General features: G+C 38.3%; 2 protein-coding genes across 3 annotated transcripts in view; one reads left to right on the top strand and one right to left on the bottom strand.

Moving 5' to 3' along the window:
• sertad2 (SERTA domain containing 2) overlaps positions 1–11,977 on the bottom strand; it is a 36,466-nt gene extending 24,489 nt beyond the window's left edge. For both annotated transcript variants that reach the window (XM_023327048.1, XM_014469655.2), the window contains exon 1: positions 11,830–11,977. The gene's annotated coding sequence lies outside the window, so the exon portion shown is untranslated. The remainder of the gene's footprint in view (positions 1–11,829) is intronic.
• A 3,907-nt stretch (positions 11,978–15,884) lies between these two features.
• Positions 15,885–24,729, top strand: LOC102237659 (alpha-internexin-like). The gene is made up of 5 exons (XM_005795236.2): positions 15,885–16,264; positions 19,065–19,295; positions 20,224–20,751; positions 22,384–22,508; positions 23,308–24,729. Exons 1-5 carry the CDS (start codon positions 15,971–15,973, stop codon positions 23,498–23,500), a joined length of 1,371 nt encoding a protein of 456 aa, XP_005795293.1. The 5' UTR covers positions 15,885–15,970; the 3' UTR covers positions 23,501–24,729.
• Positions 24,730–24,750: the final 21 nt, after the last annotated feature.

Below are 24,750 nucleotides of genomic sequence, written 5' to 3'. Positions count from 1 at the left end.
TGTTTTTGTTTTACTTGATTTAGGGTTGACTTGTGTGAAAAAGGTTAACTGGTTGGTTGAAAACTGGTTGGTGAGACACATTCCAGTCCAACAAGTCACCATTAGCTTTGCAATAAATAGAAAATAGATCCCTCTGTCTACGTACTGTGCCAATAACTCAACATAAACTTTTAGTTCTGTGCTGAATATTTACGGTTGTAAGAAAATACTAGTGATGCAAGTAATACTGGAAGTGAAGATAAACAGCAGTAGTAATAGTAAATATATTCAGTTACTGCCTATTTCAGACTTGTTTTAGTGTAATTTCATGCATGCATTCCTCACCCACACACATCTTTGATGCCTTCAGCAATAAATCCTGCAGTTTTTGGGGGATTTGTTTTTAAAAGCACAAGTCAACCCGAAGTGCAGTAAAAACTGTGTGCAGGGAGACAGTGTAGGCCAAAACAGGAAGGTCATTAATCATCGACGGAAAGCGAGCCGACTCAGAAGTCATGGAGCACAAGGAAGCAGCGGCAGCGATTCAACTTTAGAGATTAACCGGTTGTTCGCCCTTTTCTTTTATTTTTCTAAAGTTTTTCCACACTCTAGAAAACTCTTTTCAAGATTTATGTATGTGAGAGTCACAAAAAAGCCATTTGGTACTTTTTTTGCATTAAAAATGCCAAACTAAAACAGAACAGAAAAGAGAAAATATCATGTAAAATAATCTAAACCAATCCACAACCATCTTAAAACAACAAATCTCCTTTCCATCTTTACTTTAAGTAGATTTTTTTCATATTTACAATTTAGTAATATACTGTATTCATTTTTCTGCATTTAAATTGTCACTGCAGCAGATAGTGCTGCATCATACTAATATTTCCTGTGCTACAAGTAACTCCTGAAATCACTATTTTCTTCTAGAAGTGATGTGGACACCTGCACTATGAACAGTCAAACTGAAACAGAGACAAAGATGCCAAAATTTCAGAAGAAGCCGCTAACTTCCTTCAGTTAGATCTAATAAATAGTTGGAGCTCACTTTAATAAAGAAAAACCTTCTCAGAAAACTGGTTGCCATGGCAATTCCCTCCACTTCTGTGGAGCGGAGGGGCGGAGTCATAAAAGAGGCAAGAAAAATGTCTCAAACAAACAGTCACTATGTAAAAATTAAACATTAAATCAAAAATATTTCTTATTCTGCAAAAGGCAGAACTTTTTGTTGTTTACACATGCCAACTTTTACGCTTCTGCAGTGTTTTATATTGGCGATATTTAAGATTAGAGATCCTGATACCATAAATTGTAAGAAACACTCAAATCTGCAAGATAATAAGAGTCAGTCAGAGTTTGAGTGTGTCCACCCAGTCGTCGAGTGTGAATTAACAGAAAAATATAAATCATACAGCAATGAGAAACTCACTGTTAAAATAGACAAAATATACATGCATAATTTGTACATGTGCAGAAGAAACCATGGGTATGAAAGTAGTTTCGATGAAAAAGTTTCACAGCCACAACGTCACGTCCTAAGATCAACATTTTGTAGTAAAAACTGAAATAAAATCAAAAATGAAAACTCTGATTGAATAAAGTCTGTGAACACAGTCAGAACTGATTATTTTAATATGTAAACAACTTAAGTACAAAAGTTTATTATTCAGTCACAATTTGAACAGGAGGGTAGATTCACACCAGTCGTTTTTAGTCCGCTTTAATCAAACTCTAGTTTGTTTGTCTAGAAAGTCTGGTTTGTTTGGGTATGTGTGAATGCGTGATCAAACTATGATGCGTACCGGTTTGAATGCGTATGTGAACACCAAGAAAATGTTCCAAAAGGAAGTGGACTACAGCACAGGGCATTATGGGTAAAAACAACCAAAACAAACATCAGAGTCTCACGTTGCTTTCACAACAAACGCGTTACGCATGTCAAAAACCCGCCTGGATGCAGGTGCACTTTGAATGCAGACGTGTTATAGTGCGTTCATACCAAACGTGTCTGGTTTACAGTCAATGTCTATGAGGAAGAGCGTCGAGGGCGTGTCAAAATCGCTCTAGCTGTTGTTTTCTGTTGCCGGTCTATTTGTCGGATGCGCTTGATGCGTTAAATACTCCAAACGGTTCAAATCGCGACGTGCAAGACACTCGAAATGCACCGGGCGCTCAACGCGCCACCTCACAGACTTTGAATGTAAACCAGACGCGCCTGACGCTCAAAACATGTTTGGTGTGAACACATCGTAACGACAGCAGCAGAACGCGCACATTTTAAAAAGTAAAATAAAATCAAAAACAAGGGAAATCATACAACGATTAAAATCTGATTCTACTCCACTTTATTTGCATTTTGTGAAAAAGGAAGTTGTGCTCAGTGTCTTCTTCAGAGATTTTTTATGTCGTTTCCTTCTGTAGTTCTTGTCGCAGCGCCACCACAGGCGAAGAGGGGAACAGGTTTTTCAAATGGTTTGGCTCATTTGAAACAATGCAGTGAGAAAACGAACTGCAGAAGCTCAAAATGCAACAAATGTTGCAATTTTTGTCCCCAATCCAACCGAATCTACAAGATTATCTTGGCAAAGGAACTACACTTCAGTTAAAGCGAACTAAATAGAGCTGGTGTGAATGCTTTTTCACACATTTGTTGAAATATTTCAGCATCAATCTAGTATTTTTTTTTTTTTACTTTGGGTAAGCGCAGAGTCAGATTCTCCTATCCTTGCTAACAGACAGCGTTGCTACTTCCTCTGTTGCTGCTGCCCTCCTACACCAGGCCAGACTGGCTGAGTCAGCTCCGCTGCTCTATCACGATTCAGTCTGACACACTTTCCCTCCCCCTGCCTTCCCTCATGAATCTCTTCATTCACTCCGAGCCGCGATCAAAACTCCTCTTTCTGTTTTCTCCGACTACGCTCGCCGCTTTTATATCTCTCCCTGATGATGCATAAACATCCCCCAACATCAGATACTCCCCGTCTTTCTCCTCTGTCCTGCTCCCTCTCTCGCTCTCTCTCTCTCTCCCCCTCCATGCTGGCTGTCTTCAGGGCAGCAGAAGGGAAGTGAATGGCTTCAGCCCTCCCAGCTGGTCCCATCACCCAGCAACTCACAGCAAAACAAAAGAGCACACACACAAGCCTACAAACAGCCAAGCAACACACACACACACACACACACACAGGTTCACAAGCAGATGAGTTTCTGCATGCTCTCAGTCATTCGCAGATAGATATGCAGATGTACACACATACTCCTGCCCCCCCACCCCACCTTTGCCCTTCCAAATTTACATCAGCCCCCCCAGTCTTCATCCGCCTCCCAGCACCCATTTCCAGACGCCCGGCCCTTTGTCCGCACTTCTCTCTGCGCGTACAATAAAGACGTATGAACATGTGTTGGTCTGCAGAAAGATAAAAAAAAAGGCTTGAAGCGCGAAGTGTGCAGTAAATGCATAGTTTGCGTTAGTGGTGCATGCATGTTTTTACGTGCAGCCATGCAGCTTTCTTTAACTCTGTAAAGATGCATGTAGGAAATCAAGCTGCAGAAAGCAGAATGGAAGCATCTTCTGTCATTTTCAGGTGTTTGAAATGCGATGTTTGCTAAAGTATCCTCAATTTTCCATCTTACAACTAAACTTTAACATAATTTACTGCTGTTTGGGGCTGCAACTAATAATAGATTTTTTTTTGTTAAACTGGCACATTCTGCAGATTTTTCACTAAAACGCTTAAACGTTTTCTATACAGTATTGGTAACATTTAAAAATACAAATAAACAAATAAGAAAATAACATTTTTATTGCTTAAAATGTAATAGAACAGTATTCTTTTAGTGTACAGTTGATAATTTGTAGCGAAAAATGCTACAAATGAGGCTAAAAAAAACTTCTAACATCAACATGTGAAAAGTTTGGTCCTTTCTGCTCGACTTAATCTGATCTGCTGATTATTTTTGGTATTAACCGATTGATAATTGAATAGCAATAGGTGCTAATTAGGAGATTTTTTTTTTACAAAATTTGAATCAGGTGAAGCTGAAAATGCGACTTGTTTAGTTTTGAGTAGAACAAAGGATTTTTTGCAAAATGTTAAAGTTTTTCTTATAGTTTAGGCTTTTAAGCTGCTCAGATTAATTGCATTTCAAAGTTTCCTTTGGATGATTTGGAAATTGTTTTATAATCTAATTGACTTGAACTTTCTAAGTGACCTTCCTTGGTATTCTTGAAGCTGTTTGTTCCCAAACAAACGTCTGCAGTTTTTGCAGAAAAGCTGCATTTATACTGAAGTTAACTGTACTTTTTTATTGATAAATATCAGAGTGAAGGGATTTGAACGCAAAAACACAACGCACTTTTCAGATTTTATCATTGTTTTTCAAAAAGAACGATAATATATGAACTTTGTGTTGATCTACCAACTAACCGTCTATGTTTACAGCCTTCAGGGTTCATTGCTTTTTGTTTTAACTAGAACCAGGCTCAATTACGGCGCTGTGCACGTCATCATCCAGCCAGAGACCCAAACAATAATCTCACCAAATGCTGCTGACACGGATATCAGCGTGTTAAATGGCTGCCAAACCGTCACAGCAGCGTGGAACAAAGTATATAATCATCAGGTCATAATCATGCAGCCACTGGAAGCCAAATATCCCCAAATCAGTGCCAGCCCGTTGGTTGTCTCTCACTCATTTAACAGTTATCCTCAGCTGACTTTATTTTTAATGTGAGAAACCTGAAGCTGCCAAAGCAACACTTACAGCTGATGAAAGAGAGCGCGCTCTGCAAAGAACTGAGACGCTGACCTTATGAGGGCAAAGTTGGAGCTGTTTGAGTCAAGACGGGTGTTTAAAACCTAAAACATGGTGGTGGCAGCATCAGGGTGTGGGGATGTTTCGCTTCCAGCAGTGCTGATGCAGTTGAAGCTAGACTGGCTTAGGTTATTCTCATCCATCGCTGCAGTTATGCTGCTAGTGAAAGGACAAACTGACTGTTAAATCTTTACTTTCATAAACATGGGAAGTTTTCCTACATCAGTTCATCTGTGTCTTTTTGTGTCTCTGCTCTGTGATCAATTGGAATGATTTGTTTTTGTAAACTGCCTTGATCCATCTACATAAATAAACTGAACTGAATTTAAAGTAACGGGATTAAAAAAGAACTACCTTCAGCTTCTTATCACATTTAATATGTTTGAAATTTGGACGTAGCTGAGAATTTCAAACGCAGTAAAGACTAAAAACTGGGCGTGCACCAAGAAATTGGCCCCTAATTCCTTAATTTTACGTTGCTCGGCTGACACTTTCATGAGAAACCGACCTTATCTACCTCCTAAATTAACAATAGTCACCAACTTAGCAACTTATTTGTTATAATTAGCATATTTTCAAACAAAATTGACAGGTCAGGTTATTAAAGGTGACCTTCCTCGAACAGGCTAGGATAGGTCTATGGTCTACTCAGACATGTTCATTACATTTTTGTACAAAGTTTTACATAAGGAGATTTTAGTCTGGTCAGTTCTGCCTATGAGCTGCTTTAGGACATCTTGACACTTTTAGTCCAAAATAATCTGCAGATGGTCACAACCCCCAACTCAACGTTTACATTCGCACCTGAAAATGGCTGCGAACAGATGCGCAATTATACAACCGTACATCTTTGAAAAGTAGAAGTGGAGCCCCCTGCACAACCAACAGTAATTCAGCAAGTGGTCTCCAGCTGACTAAATGTGCTGGAACTCCGCTTGGGTTGCTAGGTAACAGAGCATTGTCCAGGTTTTCGCCACGGCTCATTTTCCAGTCACCAAAGCACATTACCTTATTGCCTACGACCCACATCTCAATGTTTACACTCACACCTGAAAATCTCTCCAAACAGATGTGAAATTATACATCCATACATCTTTGAAAAGCAGAAGTGGAGCAACCTGCACAACCAACAAGAATGCAGCAAGTGGTTTCCAACTCACCAAATGTGCTGGAGTTCTGCTTGGGTTGCTAGATAACGGCACAGTGCCCAGATTTTTGAAACAACTCATTTTCCAGACACCAAAAAACATCAACTTATTGGTAAGCTAATATTTTAAGCACTTTTTTTAGAAGTAGAAGAGACACAAATGGAAGAACAAAACCTGAAAGATGTGAAGTTTGCATAATAGCTCCCCTTTAAATTTCACCAACTTTGCCAAAAAGAGACTCAACCATCCAACTAGAGCTACACTAAGAATAGAAACTTGCTAAGCCTGTTTAGCCAAACAATAGTGGTGGTGTATGTATATATTTGAATTGTATGTACAGTTTACGGACAAACTTATTTAACTATTTCATATATTCCCTTCTCTTCACACAGCATTTTAGGTGTTTACTACACTTCTCAGTTCCTCATCGCTAGAAACTGACAGTGGTACCAATGTGAGTGAAGCTAGGCGCTGAGCGCACATGCTCAGCTAGGAGACATGTGTGGGAGGGGGTATTCCAGCAGAGTACATGATGTAACAGACTACTACACAGGTAGTGCAGCACTGAGTCACTGTGCAGAGGGAGGAAACATGATATCCACCCAAAGATTCGCCCTGCGTATGAATGACTTTATGTACATCCATCCATCTTCGCTTCATCCATTATTAATGTTTCAGGTTTTCCTTTGGCTTCTTTCTACTAACGCTGCTCTAACCGACATTCGATCCCACTTCTCCATGTGCTTTTCTGCACACCAGCATGTTTGTACACTAAGTTAATGGGCCTCAGACCTGAACTTGTTTTGTCTTGTCTAGCCTGGATCTCTGATTGCAGCACAAAACGTCCTCAACGCTGGACAGTTAGCGTACTGTAACCACATCTGTACAACATGCTGCAGGGTACAAAGAGTGACGGATCTTTATGTTTCCATTGTTTGTTTTAAGAAATCAATTTTGACAGTTTTTAAGTTAAATTTTAGGTTTGGTATATCCAGAGTTCAGTGTTTCCGTTAAAGAAATGACAGATGAACAATCTAATTGACATAATTTGTGCAAAAATCATGTCTCAGAGCCTGAGAGATGCGTCACATTTCTGCTGATTATTTCCACTGCAGACCAAACATTTCACTAACAGCTTTATGGTTGTTGCTAAGTCATTGTCATATGCCTCAAACTACCTTAGCTATTGCATGTTTTGAGCAATTATGCAAATCGGAACCAGTTATGTTTCTTGTGTTTTTTTAAACAGACAATGTGTAGCGATTATCAGTGGTGTTCCACAAGGTTCCGTTCTAAGTCCATTTTTGTTTTCTTTTTACATTCTAACATAAGTTGGCATCATCTGTACGAAAAAGTGACGGCTCTTTGTTTCCTTTGCCTTCAGTCATAGAAGGCAAAACATCAGACCTTCTGAAGGTTAGTCAGCCATTTTGGATGTTTTCAAGTTATATTTTAGGTTTGTTGTATCCACAGCTCAGTGTTTTTGTACAGATGGATGAATTAACTGGCATAAATTGTGCAAAAATCATGCAAGATGTGTCATAATTCAGCTGATTATTACCAAGTCTTTGACTAACAGCCTCATGCATATCAACACACTGCTGCAAAATTACAGTGATTTACCTCACTGATTATTTTTTAGTCTTCTTTCCAATATTTTAGTATAATTTTTTATCATATTTGACTCATAATTAAATGCATTAGCACCTCCACCTGCTAGCAGACCAGTTAGCTTCATCCACGCTACAGTTTTAAAGCAATTACTCCAGTCTGAGACCATTCAGACCAGAAGGGTGGGGTTTCTCTGACCTGCAGGTCCATCTTAATAAGCTTACTGCAGGTTCTGCATGTTGGGAGGCTGAGCAGCAGGTCAGAAGTTCGGGTCCAGCAGATAACGCCGCATGAGTGGAGGAAACGCAGTGGAGTAACGGCGTTCTTACTGAGGGATTACTGAGTGCCGATGCTATCATCACAACCACTCTCCCAATGTCTATTTATAGTTCACACCGCTCCGTCTCCCTCTCTTTCGCCGTCTAATTCTCCACAGTGAATGCCAACTGCATTAAAAGGAGATGGTCTGTAACAGGCCGAGAGTCGGAAAGAAATATAATACATTGCCACGGCAACCAATAACAACAGCCCCGGGAGCGCAGAGCAAAGAATATGTTTAAGTGCATCAGGAATTAACACAAAAAAAACCCACAAAACATTTCCCACACAAAAAGTACGCAAAAACACAGAAGTGATCGCCTGAACACTCGCAGTGGTTGATTACTTAAACTTAAACACCTGCAATCATGATTATCTGTCAGAAAATGTGTGTAGTTCACCTTATTTTGTGTTATTTGAACCGAAATACTCCGAACTGCACAGCAAGGGTACATGTTGATAAAAGTTAAGCTAGCATAGCTGACCTGCTCTCCACTTTCTTATATAGGTTTTTAACTAAAGCTTTTTACTGACCTGTGAAGCGATTACCTTTGGACCTTGTTATCTTGCTGTCACAGGGTTTTCAATAAAAATTTTGCGTCCCTTTTTCAGATTCTTTGCTTGTATAATTTCCCACCACCGACATTCCTGACTCAATGCAAAGCAACAGCGCAGTGAGTCACATGACGTCCAACCCACTAGATCACTGAGTGGACTTTCCATTTACGTTTTACAAAGGAATTTTAAAAAGCATTACCTGTTATTGCTTTGAATACAGCGTGCAGCTGCTGCCGAGTTACTGTCCGCACATGGATGCAGGAACATAAAGGAAAAAGAAAGAAGCAGGAAATATTGGTGGGGACTGTCCCCGTCAGGCCAAAGTTGGTGGAGATATGTCCACTTCCTTCAGGAAGTTACGCCTCTGGATTTGAGACTACTTTTTGTTGGCCAAAATAAGCTTACATTTACTTTTTTTTAATCTGTTTTATATTTTCTTTGACACACTAAACATAATGGGTGATTTTGTGTTTATATATAAATCTATTTTTTATTCTGATGACGGTTTATAAATAAAAGTAGCAAAAACAGTTTTGAAGTAATTTTATTTGGCCAAATCCAATATTTACTTCTTTTTTTTTAAAGCATAAAATGTGAATTATTGTATTTCAAATATATATTGTGATATTAATTTTTGACATCATTGCACTTCCCTATTTCATGTACGTTCCACCAGGCTGTTTCATGTGTTCAGGTTCTGGGTTGTTTGCGTTTAAATGCGAGGCGGATGCTGATTTCGCCTGCCAGAGCGATGTCTGAGCAGGAAGCAGGGAGGACCTGCAGCACCTTAATCTGGATTAACAGCTAAATTAGAAGCAAGGTTGCTCCTGTAATCCCACTGACAGGTTCATCAGCGCGGCATCTATCTGCTGCGGCCTGGACGGGTCGCCAGGCGGTCCACACACAGAGAGACGCATGAAGATGACCAGGTTGTTGCATTTGTGTGTGTGAATGTTTAAGACTGATGGCAATCAAAGCAAACATACCCCCACGCAAACACACACACACACACACACCCCACGCAAACACACACACACACACACACACACACACGTGTTCAGCAGCAGCAACAAGTCTCAGTGCAGCTCCCCATCAGGAGGCAGAATGAGCTTTAGGAGAAACTCTGTTGCATAACGAAGCTGCAGCAACAGCAGTAATCCACAATGGATGGATGGAGGGATGGAGGGATAGATAGATAGATAGATAGATAGATAGATAGATAGATAGATAGATAGATAGATAGATAGATAGATAGATAGATAGATAGATAGATAGATAGATAGATAGATAGATATAGATAGATAGATAGATAGATAGATAGATAGATAGATAGATAGATAGATAGATAGATAGATAGATAGATAGATAGATAGATAGATAGATAGATAGATAGATAGATAGATAGAATGAATGAATGAATGAATGAATGACAGGACAGATGGATGGACGTTTGGAAGGATAGAAAGAAGGACGGATGGATGGAAAGAAGGACGGATGGATGGATGGATGGATGGATGGATGGATGGATGCATAGAAAAAATGATGGATGGATAGAAAAAAGGATGGATGGATAGAAAGAAGGATGGATGGATAGAAAGAAGGACGGATGGATGGAAGGATAGAAAGAAGGACGGATGGATGGATGGATAGAAAGAAGGATGGATGGATGGAAGGATAGAAAGAAGGACGGATGGATGGATGGATGGATAGAAAGAAGGATGGATGGATGGATGGATGGATGGATGGATGGATGGATAGAAAGAAGGACTGATGGATGGATGGATAGAAAGAAGGATGGATGGATGATTGTATGGATAGAAAGAGAATGGATGGATGGAAGGATAGAGAAGCCGGACGGATGCTGATGGATGGATGAAAGAAGGATGGATGGATGGATGGATGGATGGATAGAAAGACGGACGGATGGAGGATTTGAAAGAAGGATGGATGGATGGATGGATGGATGGATGGATGGATGGAAAGAAGGATGGATGGATGGAAGGATAGAAAGAAGGACGGATGGATGGATGGATTGGATGGATAGAAAGAGGATGGATGGATGGGAGGATGGATGCTGGCATGGATGGAGGATCGAAAGAAGGACGGAGGATGGATGGATGGATAGAAAGAGACGTGATGGATGGATAGACCAGAAGGGACGGACGATGGGATGGATGGATAGAAAGAACGGATGGATGGATGGATGGATAGAAAGAAGGATGGATGGATGGATGGATGGATAGAAAGAAGGACGGATGGATGGATGGATAGAAAGAAGGATGGATGGATAGAAAGAAGGACGGACGGACGGATGGATGGATAGAAAGAAGGATGGATGGATGGATGGATGGATAGAAAGAAGGACGGATGGATGGATGGATAGAAAGAAGGATGGATGGATGGATGGATGGATGGATAGAAAGAAGGACGGATGGATGGAAGGATAGAAAGAAGGACGGATGGATGGAAGGATAGAAAGAAGGACGGATGGATGGAAGGATAGAAAGAAGGACGGATGGATGGAAGGATAGAAAGAAGGACGGATGGATGGAAGGATAGAAAGAAGGACGGATGGATGGAAGGATAGAAAGAAGGACGGATGGATGGAAGGATAGAAAGAAGGACGGATGGATGGAAGGATAGAAAGAAGGACGGATGGATGGAAGGATAGAAAGAAGGACGGATGGATGGATTTCTATAAGCATCTCTTCTTTAACAGCCACTGTAAAAAACCTCCTTGTTGAATCAACTTTATTTTAATCATTTTTTACAGCGGATCAGAGACTCAGGAACTGAAATATTCTCTACCTCTGGTTCCTGTTCCGTTAAGAGTCCAAATAAATTCCAGGACTTTTTCAAACTTTTCAAGACAGATAACCAGGAGCTAAAATCAGTTTTCAAACATGAGGAAAATAATCAAATCGGGTCTTTTTTTTATCTATGTATTTAAAAAAAAATAATAATTTAGATATTTAAATCTGATCACTGTGATGAAAGTTCTGTGAAATTCAAAATGTTTCATCATTTACCAGATTAAACCAAATTAATCCGATTGTAAAATCTCAATCAAGTCACATTCAAGCGATCAATTTACTCAACGTTTCCTGTTTCACCTCAAACCGGTGATTAAATTCCGCTTAATTCCTCATTTTTTCCGGCGCAGATTTGGCGCCACGCCGGTTTTATGACGAGTGACAACACCTCGGCGACGTAACGGGAATTTCACGCAGCGCTTTTCCACTCGGCTGACTGGAAACGTCCCAGTCAGTCAACACCAAACAAACCGAGACACTTTACAACAACAAACGTGTTTTTGACACGGAAATGTCCCGGGAGACACCGCGACTGACAAGTGAACCGCAGGAACCCCGCAGAGTTCAAGCCCGCACTTTGAGACACTCACCCTCCGTGGGAGACACGTCCAGCACGGTGACCGAACCGGAACACAGAGGTGGAGAAATAAAATGTGTTCGGGGAGGAAATCCACTCCGTCCGGCGCCGAGAGGTCTGCTGGCTGCCGCACCTGAAGACCCAAAGTCCGCTGTGGAAAGCCAGCCAAGGCGAAGTAACATCAGCCAGGCTGGTGGTGCGTTCAAGCACCGCGCAATCGAGGAGGAAATGGGAGCTCCCTGCACTGTCAGCGACTCAGAAAGCTATTTTTAGATTATTTGGCACAGAGCCGGTCCGAAGGCTTCGGGGGGCCCAAACAGAATATTGTTTTAGATAATATCACGAAGCAAATATTTGATATTTACATTAGCAGAGTTCACTTCATAATTTATATGTTATTTATGATGGACAGAGAAGTTAAAAAATTAAACACAAGTAAAATCTCTGAAAAGGTAGTGACTTGAATTGTGATTATAATCTAAAAATTCAGACTTTTTTCTCAGAATTCTCACTCTAATCTCAAAATTCAGACGTTCATCTTAAAATGTGGACATTCATCTCAGAATTCTGACGTTTTCTTAGAATTCTGTCTTTAAAAATTCTGAATTAAATCTCAGAATTCTAACTTTAATCTCAAAATTCAGACTTTCATCTGAAAATTCTGATGTTTTTTTCTCATAACTGACTTTAATCTAAAAAATTGGTGTTTTAATCTCAGAAAACTTTCGCCACAAACTTCTGACTTTAATCTGAAAATCCAGGCGTTAATCTCAGAATTTTGACTTCTTTTTTTTTCCAGGATTCTGAGTTTAATCAGTCACTTGATCTCAAAATTGAAAATGCGGACTTTAATTTGAGAATTCAGACTTTTTTCCCAGAATTCTGTTTTTAATCTCACATTGTCCCTGATGTAGAAAAGACTCCCCCACAACATGACACTGCCACCACCGTGCTTCACCATAGGAGAGTAGAGTTCAGGTCGATATGCAGTGCTTACTTTCCTTTTCATTTAGCATTGTCGGTCAGAAAGCCTCATTTTGGTCAAATGTGACCAAACTAACTTCCTCCAAATGTGGTCAAATTTGGTCAAATTTAATTTGTAGTAGTGTTTCCTCAGAATAATGAAAGAACTGAGAGTTAACAAAGTTTCACTATTGGGGATTAAATAAAAAGAAATCTATATAACACTTTATTAGTCAATTACTTTACATTTAACAGATGCAAGAGGTAAAATGTTCATGCAAAGCTACAAAATATGCAGAAGTCAATTGGCATTTTTTTAAAAACAAAGTTAAAACATGCTGCCATTTTGATAAATTAACCAAAAATATCTGATAAAGGTTTCAGACATATTAATACATAAGCTTTGCTTTGGATCTCTTTCAAGAAACCTTTGCTGTTTATATTTTAATGATAAAATCAATTTAAGCATTTAAATACCTACCTTATTCTCCCCAACAAACATGTAAACAACACTTTTGCAGAAGTTTTTGTAAATAGAGCCAATTGGGACACCGGCACCGTGCTGAGTTCAAGGTATTTATTTATTCCCACTGTCCATGAACGCATCAGCTCGTCTCAACGGTGACAGACGTGTTGTGCGGTGAGTCACAGCTGACTCAGAGTTTCGTGTCCCGCCCACACAACACGGGGGCAGCCAATAGCGGCTGCGCGGAAGCGTGAGCAGTCACGCAGCCCACCGCACGGTTCCTCTTCCTCTGTGCGTGGTAGCGTGGGGGGCCGCGCGGGGACGCTGTCCGGAAGCCATGCCTATAAAGAGAGAGACGTACTCTGGGAAAATACATAGTAAACATGTCAGATTCATTTTAAAACGCGAGAAATGAGTAAATAAATAAGTAAATCGTTATTAATATAGATGTTATAATAAAGAAGTAGCAGCTAAATTTGTACATTTGTAAATTCAGGTAAGATGTGAAAGAAAAACGGTCATTTTGGGGAAATCCTTTATGATCAGATTAGCAAATTAAATACAGATTACATGAAGTATGATGACCAGTTATGGGTAGTAACTAGTTACATTTACTCAATTACACTTACTAAAGGAAGTTTTTTTGGGGGGTGGGGAATTAATTTTATTTGTATTTTTACTACTACCTTTTAGTTTTACTTGGGTAATTTTATTTTGAAGTGTTGCTACTCTTGTATGAGTAAAATGTCTGATGAGTAACTTCACTGAATGAAGAAAAAGCTTGATTATAGTTTTTTATTTATATTTATACTGAATTGAATTATATTTATACAATTTGAATTAATTCAATCAATTTCACCTCGAGTCTGAGTCAAATATTCAAATATCATAAGGTTTTTGACAGCTGAATAAAATAAAAAATAATTTGTGTAAATTTTCAACTATCAGCTTTAAACTAATCTATATCATTTCTATAACATATATATATATATATATATATATATATATATATATATATATATATATATATATATATATATATATATAACATATATATATATAACATATATAATTATATGAATTGCTGCTGGAACGGACGTGTTCTGAATTGCTCTGCCCTCTAGTGTTGGAGATGGGAACTGCAACAGAAGTACCGCCGAACAACAACTGTTCTCCGTATTCATTTATTTTCTCTTAAAGGTTTAAAAACTCTGTGATTGAACCCATCTAAGTTTCTTTTTTATTATTCTGCGTGTATTTAACATCTAGCCCAGTCTTGGCGGTTTACTTGAGGGGAATACTTTGTATTACTTCCTCTCCGAGGCTCACATTTCCACGTTTTGTCCTGCTGCGCCCTCGTGTGGTAAAGGACTGAAACTACATCTAAAACCGCGAGCAAAATATCTGATAAATTAAAAAATTTTAAAATTTAATTTGTAGATTTTAGCCTGCTGAATCGGACCGATACTGATATGTAACAAGACGAACATCAGCCAATACAGATGCTGATGTCCGTCACTTTAGTAAAAATCAGTTTGTGATTATAAGGAAGACATTAAATAATAAAAATATAAATTCTGCAGTATCTAACTTTTACTAAAAAAATATACATTCCTACATATTTGCTGAACTTGTCACTATGTCCTAATATAAAACAGATAATCTGTGAAAAAATTTAGCTCCTCTGCTTTCTCGCAGTACTAACTAGAAACAACCAATTAGAGTCAGGAGGCGGGTTTTAGTGCTGTCAATCACCCTATGTGTGGCGCTCTCAGCAGCTAGCGTAGCATGTTCTGAATGCCTAAGCTAGTCAGTATACCCACCGATGATGGTGGATAAACGGTTTTCCTGTAATAGTAAGTTGTTTCTCCTCCATTAGCATATTTAGCAAGTACATGTGGCTGATTGAGCGCGCTAAGACCCGCCTCCTGGCTCTGATTAGTTGGTTTCAGCTGGGAGTGGTGCATTTCTTCAGGGGGCTATAGGAGCTCATAGCTCACAAATTATCTGTCTTATGTCCCATCAGAACATGGTGATGGTTTTAATACATATTCAGAGGTGGGGAGAGGACCCAAAAACTGTACTCAAATAAGAGTAGTTACACTTCAATATATTTTTACTCAAGTAAAAGTAAAAAGTAGCCACCCAAGAAATGTATCAAATTATCAATCATTTAATATTAAAAAGAAAAAATATCATCAAATTATGAAGTTAAGTGGAATTTTTGGTATTTTAAACTCCAAAAATACACACATTTTTATATATGTAACAAACGGTAACAAAATCAGGCAAAAAAAAGTTTCCAAATCAGTTTCTTTCAATACAAAAACGTATGAAACTTTAGCACAAACTGCAGGTCTGTTTATGGGGAAATTTTGGTTAAAACATGTTAAAACATTCTCAACATTCAGAGAATCCAGAAATTGTACTCAAGTAAGAGTAGAAATAATTAATCAAGTAAAAGTAAAAAGTACAAATACACCTAAAGGTAATTTAAATAAACAACTTAATGAAGCAAATGTAATTGAGTAAATGTAAAAACTTACAAATGCAAATATGTATTTTGATAAAAGTTACGTATAGCACCTTTAAAGGGAAAAAAAAGTCGAAGTGAACAGATGTCCTCCTTCATGGTTTGGGTGTAATTGGCTTGGCTCCACCCGCTGCCCTCTAAACCCATTAAAGCTCTTTAGGTCCGACATTTTTGCCTCTGAGTCAGAGCAAGATGAGCTTCGGAGACCGACACACCGTGTCGTCCTACCGCAAGATCTTCGGAGATTCTGCCCGCTTCCCGACCTCTGCCTCCCGCATGGGCAGCGCGGCTCCTCGGCCCTTCCCAGGGCCCAGAGCCACGACCGCGCCCCGCCACGGCGCGTCCTCTGCGGGGATGTACAGACGCATCGGTCGGTCCTCCGCTCCGTTCTCTCTAGTTCCGACCGGTTCTTTCGATTTGAGCCAAACCTCTGTGGTCAACAATGAATTCAAAGTGATCCGAACCAACGAGAAGGAGCAGCTGCAGGTATGTGAGATTAAAATGAGCAAATGTTGGAAATTAAACCTGCTGGAGTTTGGTAAATATTATGAATTTAAGGCGCATATCTTACTTATCTGATTTATAAAAAAAAGATAAAACAATATTTTTCATCACTGATACTGGGAAATATTTTTAAAATGCATTAAACGTCATTAATATGGAAGATCAAAAGTGCCAAATTACTGTTGATAAGGAAATAATTCACAAAAAATCTCTGTAAATATGGAAAAAAATATATATTAAATACATAATTAACACAATTTACCACAAATGATTATTTGAAAATTGTACTGTTAATGGCTATTTTTTTTACCAACTAATTTCTGTATTAAATTGTTTCAAGATTGGTTGTGAATATTACCACAGGACTGTGACATCACTAAATACTGAAATAACTGCTCATGTTTCCTAATTTAACTTTGAAATAAAGATAGTTACTCAATCATTTAAATATCTAATTAAATGTATTTAATTAGATATTTTTGTGTGTGTTTCCACTGCAATATGCCTAACTGCAAATATTTATATATTAATGTATTATATTGAGACACTTTTGGTTTTTGATACAAACACAGTACTATGAAATAATGAAAGAAATACTGAAACAATTATATTTACTTTCAACATATACTGAATACAGTACATTTTATAAAGGATTAATGTACTTATTTCCATATTTAGAAAAAATAAATGTTGTAATTTGGTACTTTTGGTCTTCCATATAATTTGCTTTTATAGTAATTATCAATGTGGTATTGTTTTGAAGCCACAATTCCTGGATGTTTCATCTCATTGAGTCAAACTTGAGTTCTTCTGTATATCAACAAATACTGCAGAAAATCTACAACCAAATGGCTGGAAAAGAAAACAATCAACGCTTAGCAACGGCCTAGTCAAAGGCCACACCTCAAACTGTTAGAAATGCTGTGGTGGGATTAGGGTGGAACAAATGTAGTGGATTAATCATTATTAATCAATTACTGAAATAATTAACTGGAGTATAGAGACTAAAAAAAAGGACATTTGTTGAAAAAACAACACTGAGCAAAAATTTTGCAAAACTGAACAAAAAATACACAAATTTTGCATCTAAGATAAAAATTATTTGTTTGTAAATATCCTCTATACAGAACTTCTCAAACAGGACTGTTTCATCCTCACCTGGCTCAAATTCTGTGAAAAGTATTATTTTATCTGCAAATGCATCCCTTTCTACAAATGACCAAGTATATCCTAACGGAATTTATGGAGCTAAATTAGTCTAAAAAATATTCACAACGCTAACAACAGAATGCGTATGTTAAAGTTGACAGATCCGTCCGCAGCTGGCTATTCGTGCACACGTTTCTCAGTTTCTATACATTATTGCTACTTGTGCAGTTTGAAACGTGGAAATTTGATAGACAGTTAACACCCATGTGAATGTTGAGGTACGCATTCATGCATTGTGTTGTACACATTTGTGAATTATTTTGTACACTTACACATCTTTTTGTACGCTTGTGGACCTTATCTTACAAATCTTGTATGCGCTGGGAATCTTTTTGAGACTAATGTAGCTCCATAGAATGCTATGCTATTGCATTTTAAGAAATAAAATATTAGTTTTCTGATTTTTTTTTTTATTGTATGAAATAAGCTTAAGTACTAAAAAATCTGTACAATAAGCCAATTTTTATACGATATCTCCATTAATTATTATAATAATTGTAAAATAACAGTTTATTGAGAACTAAGTGGGACATTAAGAGTGAATTTCTCAGTTAGATGACGTACAAAACTCTCTGATAAAGTTGATAAATCATTACATTAGGAGTAAAGGAAATTGTTTCTATTCCATGACTGGCAGACAGAGAAGCTAAAACATATTTGTACCTTTGAAACTCACGCAACATGAAACCAATCTGTCCAAAAGTTTATCTTACAGCGTCTAAGGATGTGCCCAGAGATAATACATTAGGCTCAGTAATCCCGTCTTATTCTGCTTCCTGGCAAAGCGAGTTAATTGGTTCCTGTAACGTCCTTTGTCTCCCATCAGCTCCGTCTCTGCAGGCAGGGCCGACCCAAACCTTTTTTGGCCGCTGGGCAACTTCTCATTTGGGGCCTCCATACAATCAAGTCAACATTAAACGCTTCATGCTATGATTAGCATTATTTATAATTAGCTTACATTATACCAGGGTTATGACTACTGATTTTAACCTCACAGTAGTAGCAAATGAACAAAATATATATTTTTATTGTGAAATGCAGCGTGGTGTTAAACTGTACAGTATTATTTTAAGTATTTGAAAGTAATGTATGCTGATAAACACTGAATTTACAGTAAACAAGTTTGATATTTTTTTGTTTGTTTTTATTATTATTGGAGCCTTGCAACAGAATTTTGCTCTCAAAGCCAAAGGCAACTCAAAGTGTTAATACATAGAATTTAAAAAACAAAATGCATTAAGGAAAAACAAATCGAACAGAATAAGAACAAATTGAACAACAAAAAAAGTTGTCAGACTATAATAATTTGCCTATGTCTATTGTATATTTTCCCATTAGTGGCAGCAATTTTCTTTACGATGTAAAAGTTTTAAAAATCGCAGATATATTTATTTTTTTCTTATCATGTAACCTTGGTGCTCTTGGGGGCCCCCTGCTGGAGTGGAGACCCTAAGCAGCTGCTTGCAATTAAAATCACACAAATCCAAACAGAACCACTTGTTTTGAATATTCTGTAGTTTTTCTTACATAAAGGTTAATTTGACTGTAAACAAGCCTTTGTGTCGCCGTTCAGGGTCTGAATGACCGCTTTGCCATGTTCATCGATAAAGTCCGGCATCTGGAGCAGCAGAACAAAGTCCTGGAGACAGAGCTGGTGAGCCTCCGGCAGAAACACGGCGAGCCTTCCCGCGTCGGGCTTCTCTACCAGGAGGAGATGAGAGACCTGCGCTGCCAGCTGGACGAGCTGAACCGGGACAAGAACCAAATCCTGATCGAGAGGAACAACATGGAGGACGAGCTGCAGGTGACACCAGATCAGGGGCTCTTCGGCACTTCTGCTCTAAAAAACTGCATAACCAATACATTTTTGAAATATAGATATGGAAAATGTAGATTTTTGTATATTTTATTGTAATAGAATCAATGATGCTATTATCAGCAATATTTAAACAAATTCACTACTTTCAAAACTAAGTTGTTGTGTTTTGGTTTAAATCAAACATTAAAGTTGCATAGAAAACAATTAATCAATTCTCTTCAATGTAATGTTTTATGTTTTTCTTAGTTTTAAAATCCCCCCAAAATAAAATTGTGATTCTTTAAAACATAACCGCAAATTTGATAGTATATATTTACTGTCAAATTTCATTGAGATGAAAATTTGGGCCAATATTGATATCCAATATCAATATTGCAGGTACTGCCGATAACCAATACTGACCGATACTATATGTATTCCTCTACCTTTTTGACACCTTTGGAAATTTTTACATTTCACACTTTCAAAGCTAAAGCACATATAATGTGATTAATCTGATTAAATTTGCTGTACTGTTGTCAAAAGCATAATATTGCCCCTTTAACTTTTTTCTCACTTTCTTTCTAAAAAAGAAACTATAAATTACAAAAAATATTTGCAAAAGTTGCTTTTGTTTCATAGAAACCCAAGTAGTTCATTGTTTGTTTGTTTTTTTTCCCTTAAACCTGGGAAATTTTATGTATTTTCTAGATTTCAAAAAAACTTGATTAATTTTTTTAGACATATATATTTTGTTGTGCCCCCTAAAATTTTTGCCGGACCGGTTTGGTCCCCACTATAGAAATGTCCTGGGAGCGCCCCTGTCTTTGGTTTGTAAAGGTTGCAAACCCATACACTAGATAAAGTTAATCTTCTGGTTAATGTAAATTCAACCCAGCACTGAAATCAACCCTCGGTGTGTTTCCATTTTCAGAAGCTGAGCGTAAAGTTCGATGAAGAGGCGAGGGCGCGGGAGGAAGCCGAGCAAACCCTGCGGTCCTTCAGGAAGGATGTGGACGACGCGGCGGTGGTCCGCCTGGACCTGGAGCGGCGCGTCGAGTCGCTGTCGGATGAAATCTCCTTCCTGAAAAAGGTGCATGAAGAGGAAATCGAGGAGCTGAGCAACATGATGGAGGCACAGCAGGTCTCCGTGGAGATAGAGCTCGCCAAACCGGACCTCACCTCGGCTCTGAAGGAGATCCGCAGCCAATACGAGTCCATTGCCTCCAAAAACCTGCAGTCGGCCGAGGAGTGGTACAAGAGCAAGTTCGCGAGCCTGAGCGAGCAGGCGAGCCGGAGCAACGAGGCGATGAGGGCCAGCAGGGAAGAGATCAACGAGTTCAGGAGGCAGCTGCAGTCCAAGACGGTGGAGATAGAGACCCTGAGGGGCGCCAACGAGTCTCTGGAGAGGCAGATAGGCGAGATGGAGGACACGCACAATGCCGAGGTCACAGCCATGCAGGCGAGTAGTTCAGGTTCTCACTCTACGTCAGGACAATGTTTGGGATTTAGTTTCTATAAGTTATATTTTTGTTACTCAACAGAATCCCTTCATGTTTTAAGGTGAAACTTCTAAACTTTTCAAAACTCAACTTCCCAGAATTCATGGGCCTCAACTTTACAGGTTTAAGGGCGACTGTGGCTCTATGGTAGAGTAGTCGTCTTGCGATCGGAAGGTTGTACTGCCACATGTCGATGTGCCTCTGGGCAAGGCACTTAACTCCAAATTACCTACCGATCTGCGTATCGGTGTATAAATGTGTGTGTTTGTGAGTGCGACTGGGTGAATGTGACTCTAGTGTAAAGCGCTTTGAGTGGTCAAAATGACTGGAAAAGCGCTATATAAGTTCAGTCCATTTACCATTTACTATCGGTTAATGTTTAAATAACTGAAAGGAAAATCCATCCATTGGTTTGTCACAAGATTTATCATCCTGAGAAAACCCACAAAAAATATATTTATAGCGAGGGTGGCGGTTCTTAGTTTGCATAATGTTGTAAAAACCAACCTGTTCAACCAAATATGTACTTTTAAAATCAGGTTATAAACAGTCAAGTTTTCTCTTGACTGTTTCTGAAGTACAATCAGATGAGAGAACGTTCTGGCAGTAAACGACTAATTACAGTTCAAGGTGGGGTTAAGATTCAATCCTTGGGTTTTTCTAGGCGCGTGAGACTGAGACGACTGAAGTGACTCTTCATGTCTATTGGATTAATCTCCGACCTGCTATATCTGGAAAAGCCATCTGGCTTTTGCTGGCTTCTTACATGGGTGAAAGGTTAAGCCTTGAAGACAAAAAGGAAATCCTCTATAAACTCTAGGAGGCTTCTTTAAAAGTATCACAAAGCTTCAACAGCGTTAGAGACTTTCAGACACTATACATTATGAACTTTGTAACTGACAGGCATCTTGGCAGGAAGTTCCTATGACAACAACAAACAAGCCACAAGCTTGGACGTAGCTCTCACCTCATTCCTATCTATACATATAAGCAATTTAAGTACATTACAACTATTACTCGATCGCAATTTTTGAGTACTGTACCCACCTCTGTAATACTATGGTAAATACCAGTGATATTTACTGTTGTACTTACTGCCAAACTAGCAAAGTTCGCTTAGTTAACGTAGCTTTCATCTGCTAGCTAACATGGACATGTTGTCTATGTGTATGTTACTACATGTACTCACTGTGCCAGTCACCAGAACCTTGTTATTCACACAGTTTGTACGTCCTTTACAAATCTGTTTAAACATTAATTGTGTGCATCCATGGATTTCAGATCGTGAAGCTCCTAAATGTTGTAAACACTTCCTGTTCACTAGGAAGTTAACTATATCGTAGTATTTTTGAGGTAGCTTGTCAACATCATCTGACATAGTCAAACCTGACAGCAGCCATTTTGTTCATGCGTCTTTCTCTCAGACATTGGTTAAATGTTTCAAAGCCTTGGGTCCGCTATGCATTGCGTGTGTGTTTGAGTACTAAGATGGTGCGGATCACTTCCGGTTCAGACTTGTGGGAATTATGTATAGCATGATACAGAAATGAACTAATGTGAACAAGATTGAACTACTTTCTCCTTTGTGACAGGACACCATTAGCCACCTGGACACGGAGTTGAGGAACCTGAAGAGTGAGATGGCTCAGCACCTGAGGGAATACCAAGACCTGCTCAATGTCAAGATGGCTCTGGATATCGAGATTGCCGCTTACAGGTGCTAATCTAAAGAAAATGCTGAGGATCTCTAAAAAGTTAATTGTGCTAACACTACGCTACTAATCATAGATATTAGTTCCGCTAAAGAACCACACCAACATGGTATTTAGCAGAAGCTAATGCGCTAACTTCAATTCAAAGTATATTGTCTCTTCAAAGACAACAACCCTCAAGCACCAATTTAATTCTGACATTGTAATTTACATGTCCTACAAAACCACTAGATATTGTATTTATGTTTATGTCTTGTTCTCTGTCAGTGTTTTATTTTGAAAACGTGAGGAGAGGAAACGGAAATGCTGCGTAAACAATTTTCACTCACTTCACAATAAGAGCATGAATATAAACGACCAATAACCAAAACCTCTCTATATGTTGAAGTTTATTCAACTGAAAGTTTACAAAAACAGACAGGTGAAATCAAAGCTTTAAATCCATCTGCTAAATGTTTTCAAAGTGGAAGATTTAGCTACACTACTAGCGGATTAGCTAAATGGTAAAAATCAAGCCTGGTTAAGATGTTCTGTGACATTTCAGTGATTATTTAGATGGAAGGGAACCACATTTTTTCCGATTTTTACGCTTTGAAATTATTCTGAGGTGGTAACAAGTGGAGAAGTGATAATTTGGGCATTTTCTCTAGTCACATGAGCTACAAGGAGTCAAACTAAGCAAGCCGAACCTTTGGTAATTAGTTTTACAAACTTTAATCAATGTTTTCTGACTTTGTTTTTAAGAAAATTTTAAGTTTTAATGTGTGTCTCTCTCTACGTTTGTTTTTGTTTTGCTTCTGTTAGAAAACTATTGGAGGGAGAGGAGACCCACTTCAACTCTGGGATGTCGTTCGGCACGGCTAGCTACAGCTACCAAGCTCGAAGCTCGACCGAATCGTACAAAAGCAGCCAGAGGGAGAAAGGAGGAGCCATGAAGGAAAGCTTCAAGGGCATCAGCGAGGACAAAGAAGAGGCAGACATCAACTCCAACAACTGAACACAAGCAGGGGAGAAATTACACCCAATCATGAGCATCAAAGCTGTAACGTAGGGTTACAGCTTTGATGCTGCATAGTAATTGCACTATTATGCAACTTTAAAACAAGAACTGGGTGCACAAGTTTGAATTGATCTTAAGTTTAGTCTAGTCTAGACGCCATTTTTGTAGTTCTTTTTTTATAGTTCTGGCTGGATAATTGACCATTCATCTTGGTATAATTTGCATTTTGGGATTAATATTAAGGTATTTTCCTGTTTTAAACCCATGGATTGTACCTGAAGTGATATAATAATACCCTTTAAATAAGAATGTAACTAAGTATCTAATGTGAATGCATTAAATTGTAAAAATCTATTGTAATTGGTCCAATATGCAGAGGCGCTTCAAGAGGAGAGCAGGAGGGGCCACCTCTAGGAAAAAGAAATAAAAAATATATATACAGTATATAGATACCAACTATATATATATTTTCCCCTTAGGATAAAAAATACACACTCTCATAAGTATAAATATATGCACTTTTATGACACCATAAGGAATTTGTTTTTCTTTTTTGTCAATTTTAGGGGGAAAAAATCATGTTATATATAAATTTATATTATTTTTTAGGATTGTTGACTAAAATAAAATCAATAAAAGAATCCAAACTTTACCAAACCTGCAAAGTTGGGTAATTTTTTGTTTTCCCTTCTGATTCCTGCTTGTTGATGCGGCCATATTAAATACATCTCAATTCAAAGGTCCGCTTTGTGCAACCTGTTGCTGATTGCTTAACTAAGTTGTAAATCGTAGATTGTCTACCTTATACAGTTGTACCTGGAAATGGATCAGTCTGAATATTTTGACTCCATATTTTTTTTCTGGCAATGTTGTTGGACAGAATAATTTAAACTGATTTTTCAGGTGTACCTTTAAAAGTCTAGTATGTTGAGACTTTTCTAGAGACAAAAAAACAAACAAAAAAACCCCAATTGACCAAAACTAAGCATTTCAGAAGCTTGCAACAACAAAGTAATTTTGCTGCAGCTTTGAAACGTGAACTAGTAGACAAACATAAAACTGAAATTTAATATGTCCTTACAAAAGAGTCGGTTTTTAATGTAGCTTCACCACTTTAGACTAATTTAAGAAACTCAGACAATAATTTAAAATATACTTTAAAATAAAATAAATATCATCCTCTGCTATATTCATTTAATAGACAAAATGGCTGTTATATGTAGAAAAAAGGCACAAAATTTCCCTTT

The sequence above is a fragment of the Xiphophorus maculatus genome, chromosome 22, assembly GCF_002775205.1.
Source record: "Xiphophorus maculatus strain JP 163 A chromosome 22, X_maculatus-5.0-male, whole genome shotgun sequence".
Taxonomy (NCBI): Eukaryota; Metazoa; Chordata; class Actinopteri; order Cyprinodontiformes; family Poeciliidae; genus Xiphophorus; species Xiphophorus maculatus.
Note: the sequence above shows the minus strand (reverse complement) of the source record. Positions and strands in the feature narration are given on the sequence as shown.

Excerpts from the sequence above, each read along its gene's own strand:
- LOC102237659 (XM_005795236.2), top strand. The coding sequence starts at position 15,971 with ATGAGCTTCGGAGACCGACACACCGTGTCGTCCTACCGCAAGATCTTC. Across the intron at positions 19,296-20,223 it reads ACATGGAGGACGAGCTGCAG|AAGCTGAGCGTAAAGTTCGA; the intron begins GTGACACCAGAT and ends TTCCATTTTCAG. Across the intron at positions 22,509-23,307 it reads ATCGAGATTGCCGCTTACAG|AAAACTATTGGAGGGAGAGG; the intron begins GTGCTAATCTAA and ends TGCTTCTGTTAG.